The sequence below is a fragment of the Salvia splendens genome, chromosome 2 (assembly GCF_004379255.2).
Source record: "Salvia splendens isolate huo1 chromosome 2, SspV2, whole genome shotgun sequence".
Classification (NCBI taxonomy): Eukaryota; Viridiplantae; Streptophyta; class Magnoliopsida; order Lamiales; family Lamiaceae; genus Salvia; species Salvia splendens.
The window spans coordinates 14,428,266-14,450,247 of NC_056033.1; the positions used below are offsets into that span (position 1 = coordinate 14,428,266).

General features: G+C 37.3%; 3 protein-coding genes and 2 long non-coding RNA genes across 5 annotated transcripts; 3 read left to right on the forward strand and 2 right to left on the reverse strand.

Annotated features, from left to right (window-relative positions):
- The first annotated feature begins 1,322 nt into the window (after positions 1 to 1,322).
- On the forward strand, positions 1,323 to 3,604 carry LOC121769868. The gene is made up of 3 exons (XR_006043712.1): positions 1,323 to 1,639; positions 2,464 to 2,553; positions 3,455 to 3,604. It is a non-coding gene; the product is annotated as an uncharacterized LOC121769868 (long non-coding RNA).
- A 1,101-nt stretch (positions 3,605 to 4,705) lies between these two features.
- Positions 4,706 to 7,121, reverse strand: LOC121789512 (probable phospholipid hydroperoxide glutathione peroxidase). Its single transcript, XM_042187960.1, has 6 exons — positions 6,785 to 7,121; positions 6,145 to 6,221; positions 5,950 to 6,011; positions 5,747 to 5,865; positions 5,511 to 5,678; positions 4,706 to 5,011 (listed from the first exon to the last, which is right to left on the reverse strand). Exons 1-6 carry the CDS (start codon positions 7,049 to 7,051, stop codon positions 4,982 to 4,984), a joined length of 723 nt encoding a protein of 240 aa, XP_042043894.1. The 5' UTR covers positions 7,052 to 7,121; the 3' UTR covers positions 4,706 to 4,981.
- Positions 7,122 to 8,899: 1,778 nt separating this feature from the next.
- On the forward strand, positions 8,900 to 15,049 carry LOC121789520 (probable protein phosphatase 2C 21). Its single transcript, XM_042187964.1, has 11 exons — positions 8,900 to 9,237; positions 10,014 to 10,136; positions 11,609 to 11,672; positions 11,785 to 11,893; positions 12,273 to 12,426; positions 12,513 to 12,638; positions 13,003 to 13,126; positions 13,380 to 13,456; positions 13,863 to 13,915; positions 14,124 to 14,178; positions 14,536 to 15,049. Exons 2-11 carry the CDS (start codon positions 10,020 to 10,022, stop codon positions 14,734 to 14,736), a joined length of 1,080 nt encoding a protein of 359 aa, XP_042043898.1. The 5' UTR covers positions 8,900 to 9,237; positions 10,014 to 10,019; the 3' UTR covers positions 14,737 to 15,049.
- Positions 15,050 to 16,880: 1,831 nt separating this feature from the next.
- LOC121789540 lies at positions 16,881 to 17,465 on the forward strand. Its single transcript, XR_006048064.1, has 2 exons — positions 16,881 to 17,032; positions 17,189 to 17,465. It is a non-coding gene; the product is annotated as an uncharacterized LOC121789540 (long non-coding RNA).
- A 2,963-nt stretch (positions 17,466 to 20,428) lies between these two features.
- On the reverse strand, positions 20,429 to 21,450 carry LOC121789531. The gene is made up of 3 exons (XM_042187973.1): positions 21,402 to 21,450; positions 20,594 to 21,321; positions 20,429 to 20,518 (listed from the first exon to the last, which is right to left on the reverse strand). The coding sequence occupies exons 1-2, from the start codon at positions 21,432 to 21,434 to the stop codon at positions 20,605 to 20,607; spliced, it is 750 nt and encodes a 249-aa protein (XP_042043907.1). The 5' UTR covers positions 21,435 to 21,450; the 3' UTR covers positions 20,429 to 20,518; positions 20,594 to 20,604.
- Between the last annotated feature and the right edge of the window lie 532 nt (positions 21,451 to 21,982).

The following is a 21,982-nucleotide window of genomic DNA, read 5'->3' on the forward strand; positions in this document are numbered from 1 at the left end:
ATATTCCAATATAAGCTTATATTAAATTGTGGGTTCAATTTAATTAGTAAAAAACTAATTGGGGGAGGCTATATCCAAATTCTTCCATAGATCCCTGACTGGGCCCAATATGTGACTAAATATAAATAAGAGAATAAAGGAGACAGAAAATACACTTGTATTTTCACATTATTTTCATCCCCCCTCCTAATACACATAGGGGACGATTTTTTTATCCTCAGTGAGAAAGGATTTCCTTCTTCTTTATTTAAGTCCTAGTTCTCTGGTGAGATTAGCCCACACTAATATCAGATTACAGTCTGGGAACCAGTCAGAAGATCCGTGGTTTAGTACTCAAGATCTTCACGAGGAGAAGACGCGAGCCATCTTTGATTCTTTAGTGAATCAACGAGGTAAATTGGCTTACTCCGTAGAGAGCATGTTTTAGTTATTATTTGTGACTAAAACGTGTTTAAATTCAAGTTACGAGCATGATACATGTGAGAATTACGCGAATAGAATTTGTCTAAACAATCTGCTAAATAGATCAGAATTTATGTGATCCGTTTTGAACGCACGCTTCTGCTGCCAACCCTAACACATTAATCATTAAAGAAGGTTCTAATCTCTTTCAAAACGGCAATGTGCACAGTGGATTCGCTTCACGGAACGAACGCTGATACTAGTATATCTACAGAATATCCACATATCTCTATTATTTAATACGGAGTATATCATTAATTTAGCATATCTTGCATATTTCTTGATCATTGCAATTAAAAAATGGAATTAAAAAATGGAATTTATTTAATAAAATAGCAAAACCTTTCATTTGAAATAAATAAAAGGCAATATTGCCAAAGCAGTATGGCGGTCCGCCCGAAAACCGCCACAGGGATATGACGCATCGGTATGGTATGATATGACTGTCATTAATTAAATAAATAAAATAATATTTATATATTTATACATAATTAAAAAATTAAAAAATTATAAAAATATAACATCAAAATTCAAGAATTCTTTAAACAATTAATAAAGCAAAAAATAAAAAAGCTATGTATAAGTCTAATAATTAAAGTCTTAGTTCAACAAAACATAAAGTCATCCTAAGCAATACTCAATAGTCATCGATCATCAAGCTCAACTGTAATATCCCAACCTTAGAAGAATTAGGAATTAGAGATTAGAATTTATAGTTTAGTTAGTGGTTTTAGTTGCATATGTTTTTGTTAGAAATAGAAGAGATAAATATAGGATTTTTTTTGGAAATTTAGGAAAAAGAATGAAATAAAGAAAAAGAAGAAAGAAAAAGAATATGAAATTGATGAGTAAGTTAGTAGGAAAAAAACGTGTCATGTGGAGAATTAGGAAAAAAATAAGGAAAGGAAAATAGGAAAAATAATACCCATCCTCTTCTTTCTTCTCTCTCTCTTTTTTTTCGTTCTCCATCTGCCCATGCCAACTTCATCTCTGTGTAAATTTTCAATAGCCCTCTACTCCCTCCGATCAGCTACCGCGAATCCTCCGGCCGCTCCACCGTGAAACATGTAATACACTCCATCAGTCCAAGCTCTCAATTCCCCTTCTTTCCCTCAATTTTGGAGCTTAGGTTGCAAACCCACTTCCACTAATCTTTGGAAAATTGTTGAATTTAGAGGTTAGCTTCCTCCATAACCTCTTCAATCATGTTTCTAAGTATAGTAGTGATGTTAATTTGATGTGAATCTTGTTGTTTGGTCGAAAATTAGGGTTCATAGATTTGGAAATTTTGTTGTTTGATGCTTTGGTGTAATTTGGCTATTTAACTATGCAATTGGAAGTAGGATATAATATTTAAGCATGAAAGTGATAGGAAAAATCTGATTTTTGGGATTTCATTTGTTGGAGATGAATCATAATTGGACTAAAACCATGTAATTTTGTTGTTGAACATGAAATGTTTGGAGAAATTACCCAATGACACACAAATAGGAAATAGCTTGTATGTGGGCTGTTCTGATGCTACTGTACTGGTCAGTTTCGGCCACTTTAACATGATATAATTTATGTTCTAAAAATTTTAATGCATACTATAAGGTCTTGGTAAGATGTCTGCAAAATTTCAGATCGTTTCGTCAACGTTTGCTATTTTTAAAAATTCATGCTAAACCGTCGCCAGAATCTGTCACAAACTGGCAGGCTGTAGTCAAACGTTCATAACTCCCTAGTCCCTTGGAATTTTGAGAAAAACCTTTTTTGTAATTAAAATAGACACATAGGGGTTTATTTTGGTGTAGGGCTCGACCCCTAGTTATCTCCGAGCTAAGTCGGTTTATTATATGAAGTTGATGTAATGCAGTCAATATTTTTCTAAAGCTTTAAAAGTTGAGAATAAAGGTTTTTATGCTAAAAGGGAGATAGATAGATGTGATATTTTGGCTTCCATACTTGTGCTTTAAGTGTTTATTTATAATTTGTATATGTGATTGTTTGAAAAATTAGGTGAACCGAGTGCAAGCACAAGCGATAAGGGAAAAGGGCACCTCCATGGTTGACTAAGCAAGTAATAGCGAGTTTTTTTGACGTGTACAGGTAGTGTACGCGTGTTCTAGAATTTAGTTCCTTAAACTTCGATAAATACTACTACTTGTTTGTGTGATTCGTATGCTTATGCCATAGAACTTAAGAATGATTGTGTGGATTTTGTGTACTTTCAAGGTGAAGTGACAGAAACGGTGGTATTTCTTATGCAAAGTGATTTAAATATTTATGTGTTGAATAATGTGAAAGTTGATATGAAATAGTTGCGTTGTGCCCCATTGCTTGAGTGAACCACAGGGTATAGTTGGCATGCCATAGGACAGCAGTACTGCACACATGTTGATCATTCGTCTTCTGGATAACCGAAGCGATGGTCTATATGATATATCGATTGTTGTAATGTACCCTATATGGGTAATATATGACAGTTGCATTGCATAGGCCATATGGAAGATTACAGTGTCCGATTCGGACTTACATGATAGACGCCCTCATAGGGCTACAGATAGTGTCCGTGTACCCGTGTTCATCACTAAGCATAACTTGGGGGCTGAATGTGACTTTCTATTTTCGAAATAATATGGTTGTGCTTTGAATTCTTTAAATTGTTATGTTTCTTATAGTATAATTATGTTGACGAAGGAAAGTGACTGCTGACAGGATCCTTTGTTTATATCATGTTGTTGTACAGGATGAATGTGTTGGTTATTTGCAAGTGATATATGTGATCTTAACTGGTTCAAACTTTTAGTAATGATAATATTTGGTGATATTGTGTTGAGTTTGTATATTGATGCCGATGTAAATTGAATATGTGTTGTACGACATTCCAGGTAATAAAGTGTTTACTTGAGCTAGTGATATGGATTGAAGTTTTAGAGATTTTATTCTGGAATGCGATTACACTACGAGCTTTTCGAAGCTCACCCCCCCTTTCTTCTCCCTCTTGCAGAGTATAGAAGCGAGTGAACTCGCTAGTTGGCAGCAGCACGTGTCAAGTCACCACCTCCCTTTTTGCTGGTACAGTCGTAGTTTACACGTGGCATGCTTAGATTATCTTTTGGTTGTAAATAGTTGGTTACAAATGTAAGGTTATAACCTTCTTTTGCTAGTGGAGTTGTAGGTATGTCTATATAAACAGGTTAATGTTATTTTGTTATGTATAGTAGTAAATAGTTGTGTTATCAGGTTTAGTTTCTTTTATGATAGTATTGTATGTTGAGTGTTGCAAAATGGTTAAAAAAAAATAGGCAGGTTTTGTTTATCGATCGTACCGAAAGGTAACGTCACTTATTTGGTTAAAACTAACCGAGTAAGGGGTGTTACATCAACATAGTCTTCTAGTTCATCCTCATCACTAGAGGTGCCCAAGGTTTAGGGTTCGGTTACAGTTCCGAACCGGAACCGTAAGAATTTACCCGACCGAAACCGTCGATTTTAGAACCATGGTTCGGTTCAGGTTTGAAAATTTCCGAACCGAAACCGTGCCGAACTGCCGGTTCCGGTCGGTTCCAAACCGGAACTGTGAAAACCGCCTGAAAACCGCAAAACCGAGTCGGAACCCCCAAAAAAACCGAAAACCAGCGGTTCAGAACTGTGAAAAATCGTAAAAAACCGCCAGTTCGGAACCAAAACCGGCGATTTTGTAACCGAGAAACACCCTCGCTGTGCGGTTCCGCCGTTCCGGTTCGGCAATTTCCAAAACCGAAACCGCCGGTTCCGGAACTTTGAGCACCTCTACTTATCACTATCATCGGCATCCATTGCTTCACATCACTATAATTAGGGTTTCAATTTCTATTTTAAGTTTAATCTATTTTCATTTTAATTATAAAATAAAATGGGTTAGAATGGTTGGGTGGGCCTGTTCAATTTTGGGCTTATACCAAAATACAATTAAAAAGTAAAAATTCCATTAAAAAGTCAAAATTAGAACAAAAAATAAAACACCGCCATGGCGGGATATAATGGGGCCATGGCGCCACGATCGGCGGGCATGGCGGCCGATACAGAAAAATGTCATAAATTGGTGTGGCGATGGCGTTTTCATTACTAACCGATATGATATAGCGCCATATCACCGCCATAGCAGCTATTTAACAACTTTGATAAAAGGGTATTCGTACTTCACTGATTTCTTATAGTATTTCCTTACTAAAAGACTACTAATATAAATCAGCAAGATAATCAAACGATCGAGCACTCACAAATAAACGACGACTTCACTAAACAATAAGTCCAGAAATAGCAAGTGTTTCAAGTATCCACGGGGCTAATAGGTTTTCTCCACATGGGATCAGTATCGGTAACTTTGCCAAAGCATTGCGTTCCATAATCCGATAAACAAGATGTATATATACACAAGACAAAGGACTTATTTCATCGAACTGTACTAAAAAGGTAGAGAGAATTGAGTGACAGAAAATACACGGTAACAAGCAATGAGCACGTGAGCACATGATGTATGCATATGTGGAACTCATGCTGCAAGAAGCTTCTTGATGTCCTTCTGTAGAAAAGCCGGGAAAGATGGATTATTTGGAGAAACATATTAAAGAGAAGCTTTGATATGGATCAAAGAGTGAACATTTCATTTCTTGATTATCTTACTGGAGAAACAGAGAAAAGAAGGTGAGGAACTCTTTGATAGTAAATTACTACTACAGAATCGATTGTGATCCTTTAGTTTTCATAATAATGAACGCATAAGTGCTACAACTACATGTATATAAATTGAATTTCAAGTACTCAAGCTGTAGAAATATACGTTCCAATGCACCAAACTCCACACCTAAGTAGTTCTTGCATTGAAACAAAAGGATATTGTTTTACCAATTCAGCCAACGCCACATAATTGGGCTAGAAAATTTCAAGACAGATTTAAAACTTTATATAGATGTAAGGAAAATTAGAATGCACATACCAGACCACGAATAAAATTCTTCAGAAATACTACATAAATACATATAGTATATGATATATTTGTTTCTCTCGGAGCAGAAATTTACCTCTATCTGCAGTGGGGAGGTTGTAGGTGGATATCTTTCGACTACTTTACCATCTTTGTTCACCAGGAACTTCTCAAAATTCCATTTAACTAAATCACCTAGAAATCCTCCAGCGTTCGACTTCAGAAATTGATAAACAGGAGCGGTATTTGGTCCATTAACATCAACCTGCACAAACTAACCTTTAGAAACTGATTCACAAGTTCTACTGAAAAAGTACCATGAGGGAAATCTACCTTATCAAAAATTGGGAATTCTGCTTTGTAACGTGTACAAGCGAAATTCTTAATATCTCTATTCGATCCTGGCTCTTGGCCTCCGAATTGATTACAAGGGAAGGCCAGAATTTCGAGTCCTGCATCATATATTTGCAATTCAACCTCACATAATCCTATTGGAAAAACTTAGATATTTATGAAATATTAGTGTGAGATCTCACCTTGAGATTTGTACTTTTCGTATATTTGAGAAAGCTCAGTGTAATTGGATGAGGTCAAACCACTGAATCCACAACCAATCAATCACGTCAGTTGGCATGCACTCGACACAATATTTCAACTTAGAGATAAGAAGTCAGATTCGCAAGCATATTCGATAATCACACAATTCAATTCGAGAGAGGATAAGATATTACCATTGTGAAGCAACATTTACTATTAAGAGTATACTTCCTTTGAATTTGCTCAGCGCAACGTCCTTCCCATCAATATCCTGTTTACAGTTAGAGCAGTTTACGGTTACTCTCTAATATCTCTAATATGAGAAAACATTATAGACATAGGTTAATAACCTTTCAAATGCTGCACATCTATTATGCAACAATTCAATGTCATACATTGAAAGAGAATAAAATGAACCCAGACACAACGGGTTAGGTTCGATCTTCAAGTTCTACGAGGTCCTCATTTCTGTTATTGCGCAGTTAATCCTCCTAGCCACGATTCACTAATCTTTTCAACAGCTAAAAATGTAAGAACAACTCATTGTGCTTAAAAGCCTAATTCACTAGACAAAGAAATAGAAAGCGAAAACAAGCTATAAATCGTTACACCTTATGAATAAACACAGAATTTAGAATAGGTAAATAGGTAATCACAGAATTCATACAAGTCTACAAGCATTGCGCTAAATAAAAACTAAATCAGGCCAAATAAACACAGAAGTTAGCTAATCAAAACTATTTCTAAGCAACTTATTAGCAAGAAACACTACATAAACTTCAATTGCATTTTCTAACTGTGTGAGAGAGAGGGGGGTAATAACTAATAAGTTACCTTAACGGTGAAATCATGAATTGTCTTCTCCGTAGCAGCTCTGGCGTAAACAGAGGCAAAGGATCGAGACTTGATTGAAAACCTAGATAGAATTGGGGATAAAACGGGGAAGCCATCTCGGAAAAACGTTGATTTGGAAGAGGTGAGAGTCGAGCGATTGGACGAATCGAGAAACGGCAGCGCGGAATTGGTGATGAGGTGCAGTTTAGAGAGAGCTACACTCTGCAGCGGTGGTGAGATAATTGAAGAGAATGACATGGAAGCCATTGGCGAAGGAGAGTGTGGTGTGTGAATGTGTCAGTTTGATGCTGGAAAATGGAAGCTCAAAATTTGTGTGGCGAATGCGCTTGTCTTGCAACCGCCACGTGTTCCATTAAGCACCCACTGTTTTTTTTTTAAAATCTAAACTAAATTACTGGATAGTATAAATAGATTATTACCTAAACGCGTTTTCTCCTTAATCTGCATCCAGTATTAATAATTTTGATGTATAAAATTAATAAAATATATTTTTTCCGACCCATCTTCTCCCCGACACGAGATGAAACAAAGTTATATTTAATTGATTAAATAAAATAAATAAGATTTATTATTTTATTATTTGCTACAGAATTAACTCAAATAATTTGAGATCTTTAAAAACAAAATACAACTCAAATAATTTAGGTTGAAAAGATTGTAAAAGTTAAATAAGTGGACGGTAGACTAATATTAGTAAAATATAGAAATCCACTTTACTACAATGACGAGAATCTTATAATTAAAATGAGTGACCTACAAAAATGGTCCATGAATTATGGGTTTATCTCGCCTATAGTCCTCGGACTTTAAAAATATCGCCAGATAATCTTAGACTAAGAGTTTATCTCAAAATTGGTCATTTTGCCTTTTTTTTTTCTACCCGAAAATGCCCTTTTGGGGTGCTGGACAATTTGGTCTTTTTACACTTTTAACTTTTTAAATCTGATATTATTTCAGTGATGTACTAAATCTGATATTATTTCAAAATTACCATTTTTCTTATCTTTTTTCATCCTCCACTTTGTTTCTTTATTTTAATAATAGATTTAATTTTATAAAATTAAATTTTATATTTAGATTTTAAATATCGATAAAATTTTGTTAATTCTTAAATTATTTTATCACAAGCATTTATAACAACCGAACGAAGGCTAAGTAGAATAACTCTTATAATTTCCATCATGATTAATATTATTTTTCTATACTTCTTCAATTCAACTGAATATTATATTAAATAACAAAAATTAACAGTGTTCATCAATATTTATAATGTCCATGAATTAATAGTTTTAATTAAAATTTTTTATTGATATTTAAAAATTTTAAATTTAAATTTATAAAATTAAATCTAATATTGAAATAAAGAAACAAAATGAAGGACTACAAAAGGAAAGAAGAATGATAATTTTAAAATAATATCAGATTTAGTACATTACTGAAATAATATCAGATTTAAATAGTTAAAAGTGTAAAAAGATCAAATTGTCTAGAACGCCAAAAGGGCATTTTCGGATGAAAAAGGCCAAAAGAACCAATTTTGAGATAAACCCTTAATACATGATTGTCTGGTGATATTTTTAAAGTCCATGGACTATGAGTGAGATAAATCCATAATTCAGGGACCATTTTCGTAATTCATTTAATTAAAATTGAATAGATTACTTTCTATGGATAAATTAAAATAAAAAGTATATTATGTTTATTATCAAGTGAACGGTGCACCCTCATGACTCACGAGTACTATTTTAATTTGAACAACTTTAGGCAGCTATACACACGCTTATTTCCAGAAGAAAAGTTTTTTTAAATACACCTTGTTGGCAAAAAAAACCTCAAAAAAAATCTCGATTCTTAAATATTCTTCACATGCTTACCCTACCAAATTAACCTAAGCCAATTGCTATAACTTGTGATGTAACAGAAGACCGACTTTGTAAATGAGAATAGTAGTATTTTTTAGAATTAAATTTAGTCCCCAATTTTTAGCATTTTTCAGAAAAAAATATTTAATTTATGTTTTATTTGAGGAAAACATTTTTACAGCAAACAGAGAGATTTCGAACAAAAATTCGCATCAATGGCGTCGTAGAAAAAAAAAAGTTCTTGCACTTACCCTAAAAAGAAACAGGGGAAATAAAGAAATGACGAAGTGGTATGGCACATAGAATTAGAATTACCTTTTACAGTCAACACAAAGTCCAAATCTTTTTGGTCACAACAACACTCGATCATTCTCTTTCTCGATCTCGTTTCTCTCTCTCATCAATTCAATCTAGCTGCATTTGTTATCCCTCATCCAAAATCCGGAAAGCGTTGCTTTCTCTCTTTTCTTCTTAACTTGATTTCGACACCGTCGAGATTTCAGGCCAATCGCGCTTTATTTCCTTATCACGATTCCGTAAATTCGTTCGATTCCTCAGCTGGGCTTCTAAGTAAGTATCCTTTCAAAGTTCCCACCTTTCACTTAATTGCGATTCTCATCTTGCCCAGCTCACGAGATATTGTACTATTTGTTTCTTCTTGATTTTTATTTAGTCTGATTCGTGCATCTCTTGATTTATTAGGGCAGAGGGTTTTTATTCTAAATTATATGGATTGTCCCAGCTGTGATGTGTTTTTATGTTGGTATATATTGGATTCTGTTAAGTTTTCTCGGGAAATTTGTGATATGGGGGTGGAAGTGATTTTGATTACTTATAAAGAATTTTGATTTGGTTTATTGTTTAGATAGATGAAAATAATTTTCACTCGGTGTCTCTGTCTCACCCACTTTCTATTTTGATATGTCTCAACAAAGATGGCCCATTTCTATATAAACACTACTATCTGATGGATATTGGATAGACTAGTTTTCTTGAAATTATTACATCACATGTACTGTAAATCTAGTCTTTCACCCATGGTAAACACCCTTATAGTGTAAACTTAACTGTTCTATATATACATACATTATGTGTGTGTGTGTTTCTCGAACTGGCTATTATGGATTCCAGGCTACTCTCGTGCTCCGGTGACTATTGAAAATTGAGAAGATAAAATTAGTAGTACCAAAAGTTGAACTGTATGTGATTTTTGGTCTCAGAAAATTTTGAAATTGATTATGGTAACTCTTTTGGATTTCCTACTCTCTGCATTCGTGCATATATATACATACCGTGTTGTGAAATATTTTTAAGTGCTGCTTGAATTGACTGCATGTTCGTGACAGTTGGAGATGGGAATATACCTCAGCAGTCCTAAAACAGAGAAATTATCCGAAGATGGTGAAAATGATAGACTTAGGTTTGGTCTGTCCTCCATGCAAGGATGGCGTGCTAATATGGAGGATGCTGTAAGTTGTTGGTCAACTCTAATCTCTGTACCAATTAGTAATGAATTGTACAAATATTGTTTCTTTTAAGCAAGAGAGTTGTTTTGACTTTTGATAGCATGTATGCAGGCACGGACGGCTCTGCAAAAATATGAATTTTTAGTTTTGACAATGCAGAATCCTGCTAGTTAGGGGCTTTTGCAGATTTCATTGACTATATTCATGTTTTCTGTTTTCTTTTAATTAAAAAGTATGATTGTGCTGACTGGAACTGAGTTCTGAAATCAATTTCCTGATTCAGCTTCATACATATGCCACAAGGAGATAGACTTCCTAAATTGTTAATACAGTACTCCCTCTGTCCAAGAAAGTCCTGCATACATTGGTGTGGCATGGATTTTTATAAAAATTAGGCAGTATGCTTTGTAAATGGAGAAAAGGCCCCACTTAGTTGATTCTTATGTTTGTATAGCAGATAATGGTGTGCCATGTTTGTAATTTTTGTAAACAGGTGTGCAAAAACGAGGGCAAAACAACACAATTAGGAAATGGGTCTAAAAAGAAGAAGTTAAGAAGTGTGCACTATATTTTGTGGGACTCCTCAGAATGACAAAATGTGTACTATTTTATGGGAACTGGGAAGGAGGGAGTATTGCTTTAGTCTGACTAAGGAACAATTTTCCTCAGCAATGCCTTAAGAGCTAACAGTGCTTTGTCTAACACATGTACAATGAACTTAAAGTTGGTTCGTTAGTCATGTTTTTTTAAAGGAACACTTTGATATTTCCAGATGAACCATCTGGCGATCTGTCATTTAGTCTAGCAGCTAAGTTGTCAAAAGAAATATTTGGTTAAGGAGGCATCTGCTTCCTGCTCCTAAAGAAATCATAAAGGGAGAAGAAAAGATGAATCAATTCCTGAGGACGTATAGGAGTTTGAAAAGGTAAAATGGGAGAGTTGGGGCGATGAAGGAATACAGTGAATAACTTTTAGCTTAGAATGTTCAGAAATATTTTTCAAAGATAAGTAAGTTTTGGTTATTAATTGGAGGTGATCATGCTGGATTTGCTTTATTGTTAAACAGTGCCGTGATGTAAATTAGTACTCTCTCTGTCCCTTGCTAAGTGACTCATATTCCTTTTTGGGACGGCTTAAGATAATTGAGTCATTTCCTTTTTTGGCATTCTCTCGCTTACTTTTTCCTCTCTACTTTATTCCCTCTCTTACTTTATCCACTCAACTTTACTAACAAAATCCCATTTTCTTAAATTCGGTGCCCAAAAGAAATGCATCTCTTAGCAAGGGACGGAGGGAGTATTATTTTATATGACGAATGTCCTATTATGGTGTTTTAAACTCGTGTTTGTTATTCCTAGCTAATGCAGATGAACTTCATTTTGATGATATCTATCATGTCTTGTTCTTGTAGATGTAATATTTACTAAAACCAAGCTAGTTGTCACGAAATATGATGTTGTTACTCTGTCTTTTAGCATGCTGCACTTCTGAATTTGGATAACTCCACATCATTCTTTGGTGTTTACGACGGCCATGGGGGTATGTTTAAGATTATCCTGCACATATATAATCTTTTCGCCCTAACTTATTTGCTTTTGTCAAATAATAACTTGAAATGAGTTTTTCACTTTATCATTCCTTGATTTTGCAGGCAAGGTGGTTGCTAAATTCTGTGCTAAGTTCCTACATCATCAAGTGCTGAAGCATGAAGCATATTCAGCTGGCGATATCGGAACAGCTCTTCAGAAAGCTTTCCTCAGGTTATTTAAAACTGTAAATTTACTTTACTTCTTCGCCATCGCTTCCAAATTTTTGGTATATGCCTATCTTATAAAAGTGGGAGCATGTAGAACGGCTTGGCTTGCCTCTCGCACATGTGTCTATTTACTTTCTAGATTAGGAAAAGTCTTACCAGACCATCCTCATCAGAATTCATACACACACATACTTATATTTAATTAGGATAAAGACTGGTGATCAGAAAAATCATGATGAAAGGTATCGTAGTTTACGATTACCCAAATTTGATTCTCTTTTCAAAAGATCAGCAAGAAGAGTTATGTTTAATTACGTGAAAGAAAGATACCTCGTTTACACTAAAAGCTGCTGAATATCTAACTATATCTTTTGTTAAAGCAGGATGGATGAAATGATGCGTGGACAGAGAGGCTGGAGGGAGTTGGCTGTCCTGGGAGATAAAATGAACAAGTTTAGTGGTATGATAGAGGGTCTGATATGGTCTCCGAGAAGTGGTGAAAAAAATGTCCAATTTGACGAATGGGCATTTGAGGAGGTGCTTAAATTGTTCTTGGTGACTGAGTAACCATTTCCACTGTAACTTGGACTTTTGGGCTTTGGCTTAATGTATGCTTTGTACAGGGACCACACTCTGATTTTTCAGGACCAACTTCCGGATGTACTGCTTGTGTTGCAGTCATAGGGGAGAAACAACTTGCTGTTGCCAATGCAGGTGATTCACGCTGCGTGATTTCCAGGAACGGTCAGGTAACCATGTCATGTTTTTTCATGATCTTGGTCTACTTATTTATCTTATATAACTAATACTCCCTCCGTCCTGCCATAAGCGAGGCGTTTCTTTTGGGCACGAGATTTTTAAAAAATGATGTTTAGAGATTTAAATGGAGATAGAATAAAGTAGGAGAGAGAATAAAGTAAGAGGAGTAATTATGTTATACTATTTTTCAAAAAAAGGAAATGGCTCATTTTGGGTGGGACGTCCCTAAAAGGAATACTAGTGGATTATGGTGGGACGGAGGGAGTACTATGTTTTTCATGCTGTGGTGTTAAGAATATACTGCGTGCAGAACATATTTTCGTTTTAAATTATAACGTTATGGCATTTTGTCAGGCATACAACCTGTCAAGAGACCATAAACCCGAACTGGAGGCTGAGAGAGAAAGAATTTTAAAAGCAGGGGGATTTATCCATGCAGGGCGTGTTAATGGCAGTTTGAATCTTTCAAGAGCAATAGGTGCTGCTGCATGATTTTCTCTGTCATTTTTTTTTCAATTTAATAGCTAGGAGAGTCCGGTCATCTTTACAGCTGATCCTGGAAAATCTCAGGATAATTTTGTGCCTAAATCCATAGCCTTGTATATTACGATGATCGAATTAGCTAGAACTGTTTAGTCATGAGCTGTTCTTGCTGTGATGTATACATAATTAGTCAGCTGGAGACTGGTAGTTTTTGAGGTTTCTTACGGAAGACCATGTGTTTGTTGCAGGTGATATGGAATTCAAGCAGAACAAGTTTTTACCGGTGGAAAAGCAAATAGTTACTGCCGACCCGGATGTCAATACCGTATGTATCTTCATCTTGTGTTGTGATGGATTTAGAGCATAGTTATAAATTCTTCTGTTTCTTTAGGCTTTCCTGACATCTTCTGCTTTGATAAGAAGGAAGCAAGTTACACAAGTCGAACTTCCATAAGATGAGAAATAACACCCGCGGACAGTTTATATTAAGGCCAAAAAGGATACACCACCCTATGACTATCCAATAGTAAACAGTGCTATCTATATTTAGGGAATATCAAACTAAGTTAATGTAATATTCCAAGTCCGGCAGCAAAATATATCCATGAGATTTGGTGATGATATTTATTGGGAAACTTTTAGGTTCTTCTATTTGCTGCAATATCACGAGAAAACATATGAACTATACTTACTAACATCACTAACATCTGGTCGTTCATGTATTAAACCAGGTTGAACTTACAGACGAGGATGAGTTTATTGTGGTTGCCTGTGATGGCATTTGGTATGTTGCCTGAACTTCTTTTATTATTTAACCTGCATAACTTCTCTTGAGATTTCATCCTAGGGTTGAAATAAGTTTTCTTATTGTGTTCTCGGTAATAAAGCATGTGTTATTGCTATACGTTTGATTCTTTTGTATATTTAGTTACAAAAGGACATCATATAATAATTTTCTGATTATTCGGTTTCCACTGCTATCTGCCTCTCAGGGATTGCATGTCAAGCCAACAACTTGTGGAGTTTATACATGAACAGCTGCGACATGTAAGTTTTTCCGGTACTACTTTATAGTTGTTCCTTCCTATCTCAAAATATAGCTTCCCGTCCTAGTAGTCGATGCGTTTTGAAGGCTTTACATATTATATGTACAAGAAAAAATGCGTTGCTAAATTCTGTGGGCAACAATCTTTGAAGCGAAGCTTTACATAATCCTGAAAACTTAAATGCAGCGAAAAATCGCAAAAACTTATAAAACGATGTTTTAATTGCAATAAAATTAAAAATTCATGTGAAAATCGCTAAATGGCTTTGAAGTAGTAGTGTGAAATTCGATAAATATATCCATCCGTTATTACTATGATCCTCTTGTATATATCTATCTTCTCACTCTACGTTGTGCAGGAGAGTAAGCTCTCGTTGGTGTGCGAAAAAGTACTAGACCGGTGCTTGGCACCTATAGCCGGAGGCGAGGGCTGCGACAACATGACCATGATACTGATCCAATTCAAGAAACCCAATCAGTCTGGGGAGCCTTCAGACAAGAAATCCCCAGCTTCTGAAGAAAAGCAACCCGAGTCATCATCCGAAGCCACCTCAGATTGAATCCTGATATAATGCAGACTTGTTCGCAGCCATACCTGAACCAACGACACCGTGTGAGGGTTCGGATGATCTCTTCGGAGGGCTTGGAGCTGCAGCGATGATGGGTGGGGCGCCGGTAAATACTAAAAAGTACATGTCTTCAACGCTTCTTGCATACTTGATAGACGTGTTGAGTGAAGAATTTGTATAGGTTGTTTATTTCAGTTCATGTATGAATAGCTCTAGCTTTGCTCCATCCTGATATTTTGTAATTTGGTTTATCTGATAAATTTCCTTTGTGAAATGATGACACTACTTTAATACTTTTTGCTTACACAGTTGTGCCTTTGAGTTTAATGGACCCAATTTAAAAGAAAAATGATTCCTAAATTTTTAATTTATCTTGTGTGGAATGGGAAGCTAAAAACGGTGTTATAATCAGCATATGAGAAACGACCAATATATATATCTAAAAAACTTAAAGACTCTGCAAAACACAACTGTTGCAAAATTGCATCCCAGGATGGGGAGTGGATCCTCTGCAATGGAGCATAATCACAGCATGGTGCAGTTCATATTGAATTGGGTTTCTTTAGTTAATGGTTGATTCTTCATTGTTACTAATATATTTTATTCATTTAACAATATTTTTTGAAACAGGGAAATGGAAGTGTAATAATGTATGCAAAATAATGATAATTATAATACTATATTCAAAATAGTTTTTTTAAAATATACTAAAATAATACTCTGTAATAAATCTCACAAACTCTTGCATGTAAGAAAATTCACAAAATTCTTATATAATTTCTGTTGGCGGGGATGTGATCAAATGCAAACTCTAAATATTGTACAAACTCCAAAATATGATTTGGATTATTAGAAAATGTTACTAGATGACAAAATAACAGCAACAAAAAATGTCAACACAGTGTCAACGGTTAATATTGTGTTGACACGGTGTTAGACATTTTTTGTTGCTGTCATCTGTTAACATTTTCTAACAATCTAGATCATAGTTTAGAGTTTGTACAATATTTAGAGTTTGCATTTTATCACTACCCTCTATTGACCAAAGTTTTATTGAAAAAATTAAATTATATGTTTAAAGAAAAAATATAAAAAATTTTACTTAAAAAGATATTAATTAGTTGGCTAATTAAATTCAAATAGAATTATAGTATATATATTCAACATCAAATTCAGTTTCGTATTTTGTTATACTAGTATATTTCTTTATACAACACACCTATGCATTTTTTGTTAAACTGGTTTATGTTTCTCTGTTACACAAGTGATGTAAATAGTAGTAATTAAATATGAATAGCATTATAAAATTGTAATTATAACTCTCATAATTTTAAATTTTTAACTATGGAGAGAACCCACTTAAATGGGCGACCAATTAAATGAGAGTATAAAAATAGAAATACAAAAAAGAGTAAGAAAAATAAAACCTGTAAGGAAATAAACAAAATACGACGCCGTTTTTTGGCGCAGCACCATGGATCTACGCCCTTGCAATTCAGCAGTTGTAGAGCTCGGGCAGACCCCGTTTTCTGCCCGCCCAATGCGGGGGCGGGGGCGGAATCCGATTGGGGTCGACCACCGGCGGAGGGTTGCGCCACTGCGGGAGAGGGCCGGCGAGAAGGAGCGTCTGAAGCAGCGGCCCTGCTTTCACCACCGCCTGCAGCAGCTTCCCCTTTTCCGGCAACGGGCCTTTGATCAACTCCGCGGGTATTCTGCGGGGCGAGGAAGCACTGGCGGATCCAGTTCATAACAACTTTAAAAATATGCATTGGTCTAGTGGTTGCTGATGTCTCTTTCCTACTTGGAGGCAGGGGTTCGATTCTTCCCCACGTTTTATAGTATTTTGCTTTTTATCGGGTTTTTTCTTCTTTAGTTCTAGAGTACATTAATCATTCCTCGTTTGTACTGCGTTTTTTTTTGTTCCGGATTTGGGAGAGACGCATGACCCTCATGCGTCTCTTTTTAATGAAACGCATGACTGTCATGCGTCTTTTATAGAGACGCATGAGGGTCATGCGTCTCTCATTTTTTTTCCGTTTTATTTTGACGACGCATGAGAATCATGCGTCTTAGAAACAGACGCATGACGCTCATGCGTCTTTTTTTTTTTTTAAAATTTGACTGGAGACGCATGATGCTCATGCGTCTTAAAGAGAGACGCATGAGCGTCATGCGTCTCTACTTCGAATTAAACCAGCTGCGAAGGCAGTAGCTCCTCATTCACGCACGCAGACAGCAAAGGTTGCGATTTCCTTGGCGATTTCTTGGCGACTCCCGTCATATTTCGGTAAGTTTCCTTCAATCTTTCAACACTGCTCCATTATTTGTTGTTTATTTGCATATTAGTAGGGTTTTTTGAAAAATTTATGTAAACTTACTATTTTAGGGTTTATTGAAAAAATTTATCTTTAATTGTTGTTGGTTTGTATATTTATTTTTGCAGAAATCATGCAAGTATTCGTGAGTTTATATTGGGGTGGTAGAATATATCAACTTCCTCATGTGGGCATTTGTTATGATCCTCCTCGTGCGAGAGCTTCCATCGTATTGGATTCATGTGTTTCATTATCTGAATTAGTAGGAATGATATGTGCTAAGATAAGAATAGATTCCAACCAACACTTCATCGAAATATCTTGGAGGCATTGTTTCTTGGGTACCGGTACGAGTTATGTATGTACTGCGGTTGACAGTGATCAAAGTGTGTTTTATATGTTCAATGCGGCTCTAAATTCTACTCGGCATATTGAACTATTTGTTGAGTATTCGTCTGTTGGAAATGCCTTAATCCCACCAATTGTTGATCATGGTGTTGGTTCATCTACGAGGTTTGAACCTATGAGCATCGACTGCGGTATGAATGAGCAAACAGACGTTGCAGATGTTGGATTGAATACTCAAGAGAATGTACAAGAACATGCTGATGTTGATGTTGTACGAGGAGACCTTGCAGATCCAGAATTGTCGTCATCATCGTCTGATGATATTTTAAGTGATGATTCCGGTGCTGACTCTAGTGATGAGGAGGTAGTGTATAAACCCGTCGTACAAGGTGAACAACCACTTCCAGAATATGTTCACACTGGGTTGAAATATTTTCGCAAACTGCTAAGTGGTCGTACTGAGGTACCTGAAGTTGGTAATGAACGCAGTACCATGTACTGGGATGAAGAACACCCATATCGGATTAATGGTGGAACAAAATTTGATAGCAAGCTGCATGTGAAGACTGCTATTACTATGTGGAGTCTGAGGCAACACCGGCAATTTAGGGTGGTTGAGAGTAAATTAAGAAGGTGGCATGCCGTGTGCAAATATCCAAATGGGAGGACAGAAGATGGGACAGCTATTATCAGCGAGACCGACGCTGACAAAGCGAATGAATGTCGGTGGGAAGTGTCTGTTACACACATGGCCCATGATGATATGTGGGAGATTAGGAAGTGGCGGGGACGCCATAGTTGTGAAGGTCATCGTAATGATAGAGGACATGCTAACTTTTCATCACCAATGATTGCTTTGTGTATTCGCCATCAGTTGCTAAAAAATGCCGAGTTTAGTGCCGCCGCCGTAAGAAATTTTGTTCATGACTTTTTCATGTGGTAGTCAGTTATAAGAAGGCATGGTATGCACGGAGGAGGGCTTTAGAGATTGTATTTGGTGGATGGGAGGAGTCATTTAGGGATTTGCCAAGCTACATGCTTGAACTGCAGTATAGGAATCCAGGCACCATTGTTGAGTGGAGGCATAACGAGTTGTTGAGCCAGGGCCGTACTAAAGTCTTCTATTACGTGTTCTGGGCACTTGGGCCTGCTATACATGCTTTCCAGGAGTGCCAACCAGTTTTGACAATAGACGGAACTCACCTCCGAGGAAGATTTAAAGGTAAGCTGCTTGTTGCTTGTGGTGTTGATGCAAACAAGAAATGTCTGCCTATTGCATATGCTATTGTTGATGAAGAAACTGGCGACAGCTGGGAGTGGTTTTTGGATCATGTCAGAATTCATGTGGTGAAGTACGAAAGGGAGGTATGCATCATTTCGGATAGGCACAAAGGAATCCTCAAGGCTATGCGTTCAGATGAATGGAAAAAGCCGCCGATATGTCACCACAAATTTTGTTTGATCCATGTGAGGAAAAATATCTTGACAAAACTAAAGGGTAAGGGAGGAAAAGCAAAAGGCATGATATGGGCATTGGGTGTCACAACTCAAGTACGCAAGTACGTGAGAAGGCGACGTGCACTACGGGAGGAAAGTCTTATTGCGATACACGAGCTCAACAAAGCCAAAAAAGAGAACTGGTCTCTTTGCTACGATGATGAACTGAGATGGGGGGTGCCCTCGACAAACATGTCAGAGAGCTACAACAACGTACTGAGAGGTGTAAGAGAGTTGCCAATAAGAGCTTTGGTTGATCTGACATTTTGGCGAACAGTTGAATGGTGGGCAGATAGAAAGACAGAAATACAACAAACCGAAGGTCGGTTGACCCCCTGGGCGAGGGACAAACTTGTTGCGAATGATGCGAAGGGGCAAATGCATTACTGTTCAGTAGTCGCCCGAGAATTAGGTCATTACCAAATTCAAAGTCGTCCACGTGTTGAAAATGGAAAGGCAAAGGGCGATAACAGACAAGAAGTCGAGTTTATGGATTCAAAGTGCAGTTGTGGGAAGTGGCAGATGTGGAGAGTCCCTTGTTCACATGCGTGCACCGTTGCCAGAGATCGAGGTAACTCTATTTTTGAACTCATTGATAAACACAACCACAAAGCTACATGGGAAGCACAGTACTATGGTGTCTCATTTCAAGCACCAAGACACCAAGACTATTGGGCAAATCCTGGATGGAAATTGCGTATCACCCCTGAGCAGTTGCTTCCTCGAAAGCGCGGACGAGGCAGAACAAGGAGGATTCCTAATCAAATGGATATCTGCGAGGAAGATGAACCGAGAGCGCCCCGCAAGTGCAGGAATTGCGGCGTAGAAGGACATGACCGAAGAAACTGCACAGTCGGTCGTGTTATGTAGGGGTTATTCACATTTGCAGCGCAGGTATTTTTGTACCTTATTTTTTATGTTTGTATATTTTATATTTTCGTTCTATGAGAAATCGTACTCTTTCTGTTGTAACAGGGCTTGTGTACGTGAAGACAGTGTTGGACAAAAAGCGTGTTAGAAATTGAAGACTTTGGAATGAATTGAAGACTTTGTATTAACTGAACTTTGGACATATTTTGTACTGATTGAGTTTGCAATCTAAATAAATGGTTGTATTGAAAAATGGAAATTATTTATATCAATTCCACTGAATAAAAGAAAAATGTAGGTATAGTTGAAGTATAATCGCCCGATTGGGCGAACTCTCTGTACTCTGCCTGCATACAAGTTAGAGACGCATGAGCATTATGCGTCTTATACAGAGACGCATGAGGGTCATGCGTCTTATACAGAGACGCATAATGCTCATGCGTCTCTAACTTTTCAGCAGGCAGAGTACAGAGAATTCGCCCGATCGGGCGATTATACTTCAACTATACCTCCATTTTTATTTTATTCAGTGGAATTGATATAAATAATTTCCATTTGATGAAGAATATAAGATAAACATGACATAATTGAACATAAATAACATGAATTTGAGCACCAAACCATAACATACATATCCAAATATCATGTCATATGCAACAAATGCACAATCAGTTCCATCAATTCGAGCAACTCCACCATCATGCCTGGGACAATTCCACCCTCATTCTTCACTGCCCGACTTCCTGGAATGGAGATACTAATGAAATTAGTAACCAATTGAAGATTCATAGATATGAAAACTTAAATAAACAAAGTACCTGAAAAATTGCTACTTATACGCTGATGGAGTATATTTTGACGGTTCAACACCCTTATTCTTCCTGGAGGACAATCTCTTGTACACTTTGCTCACGAGCTTCCCAACCCCGCCTCGTGATGAACCCTCTGCAGCAGGTCGAGGTTGGATACCGATGCTCTGAACGTCTTCTTCCTCATGTGCCTCGACAATGTTGTCATCTTCTTCTACTCCTTCATCATCATCCTCTTCTTCAGCTTGTACAGGAGGCACTACCTGATAATTCTGGAAGAATGAATCGACCGAGGCTCGGGCCCCACTCCATTGCGGCGCGTCCTGGCTTTGTGAATATGGGCGACGATGCCAATCGGGCTCAGGCTGGCTAGGAGAATACTGGGGACGCTCCCACTGTGACTGTGACTCATGCGCCGGGTATGAATACCACTGGGGTGGGTCATGCACTTGATACTGCGTCTCTGGTGCTACATAATCGGGCACCGGCTGGGACATCCTGAACTGCTTTGTGTAGCCGTGTCCCCCAGTCCGAACACCAGGCACTCCACGACGCCGTGGAACTACTTCTGGTTCATAAGGCATGACCACATCCTGATGTTGAGAAGCGGGGTACTCCATGACATCCGTGTTGTTCGTAGATTCGAGGACATTCTTAACAATTTCCCGAATCTGGCGCACTCGTGGGTCCATTTCGTCTTCCGTAGTTAAATGGAAAACCTGCTGAAACCCCTCAACCTAGACACAAAATGATACACTTATCAGTACTAAACAATCTATATCACATGAAAGCATATATTTTAATATAACAAACTTACAAATAGTCTCATCGAAGCAGCCGACTCGTTCATCCCAGTAGTGGCCCATGTCCCCGGCTGAGTCATGTACGTCACGGTAATCCTGTTATACCACGCCATATACCCCGGGTTCATGGGGATATCCATGGACATCGATGCGGCATACTGGGCAGCTTGGAACCTTTCGAACCTCATGTCCCACTCCCCAATGTAGAACTGATGCGTGTTTGCCCAGTTGTTGCCTTTCTTGCCACGCCGATCAGTTTTGCCCAAATGATCGGCGTTCCTTAGCATCCTGTCTACGGACTGCGGTATATCCTGGTACCGATTGAACTGTCGGCGTACTCTTCCAGGCTCATGGGCCTCGACATAGGCCCAACATACCAAGTAGGTTTCGCACAAAGAGCATCCATTCACATCATTGCAGTAGTCAGGCAGTGTGAAAGGTGCGTACGGCGTCCAGATAAACTACAAAACAACATTGCAAATGCCAAATTAATTTCATAATAAGTTCATAAACGAAGTCTAAACCGAAAGAATATTCACCTGGCCAGGTCTAATCAGAGATAATTGGTCACGGTAATGCTCAACCGAGTGTCTTG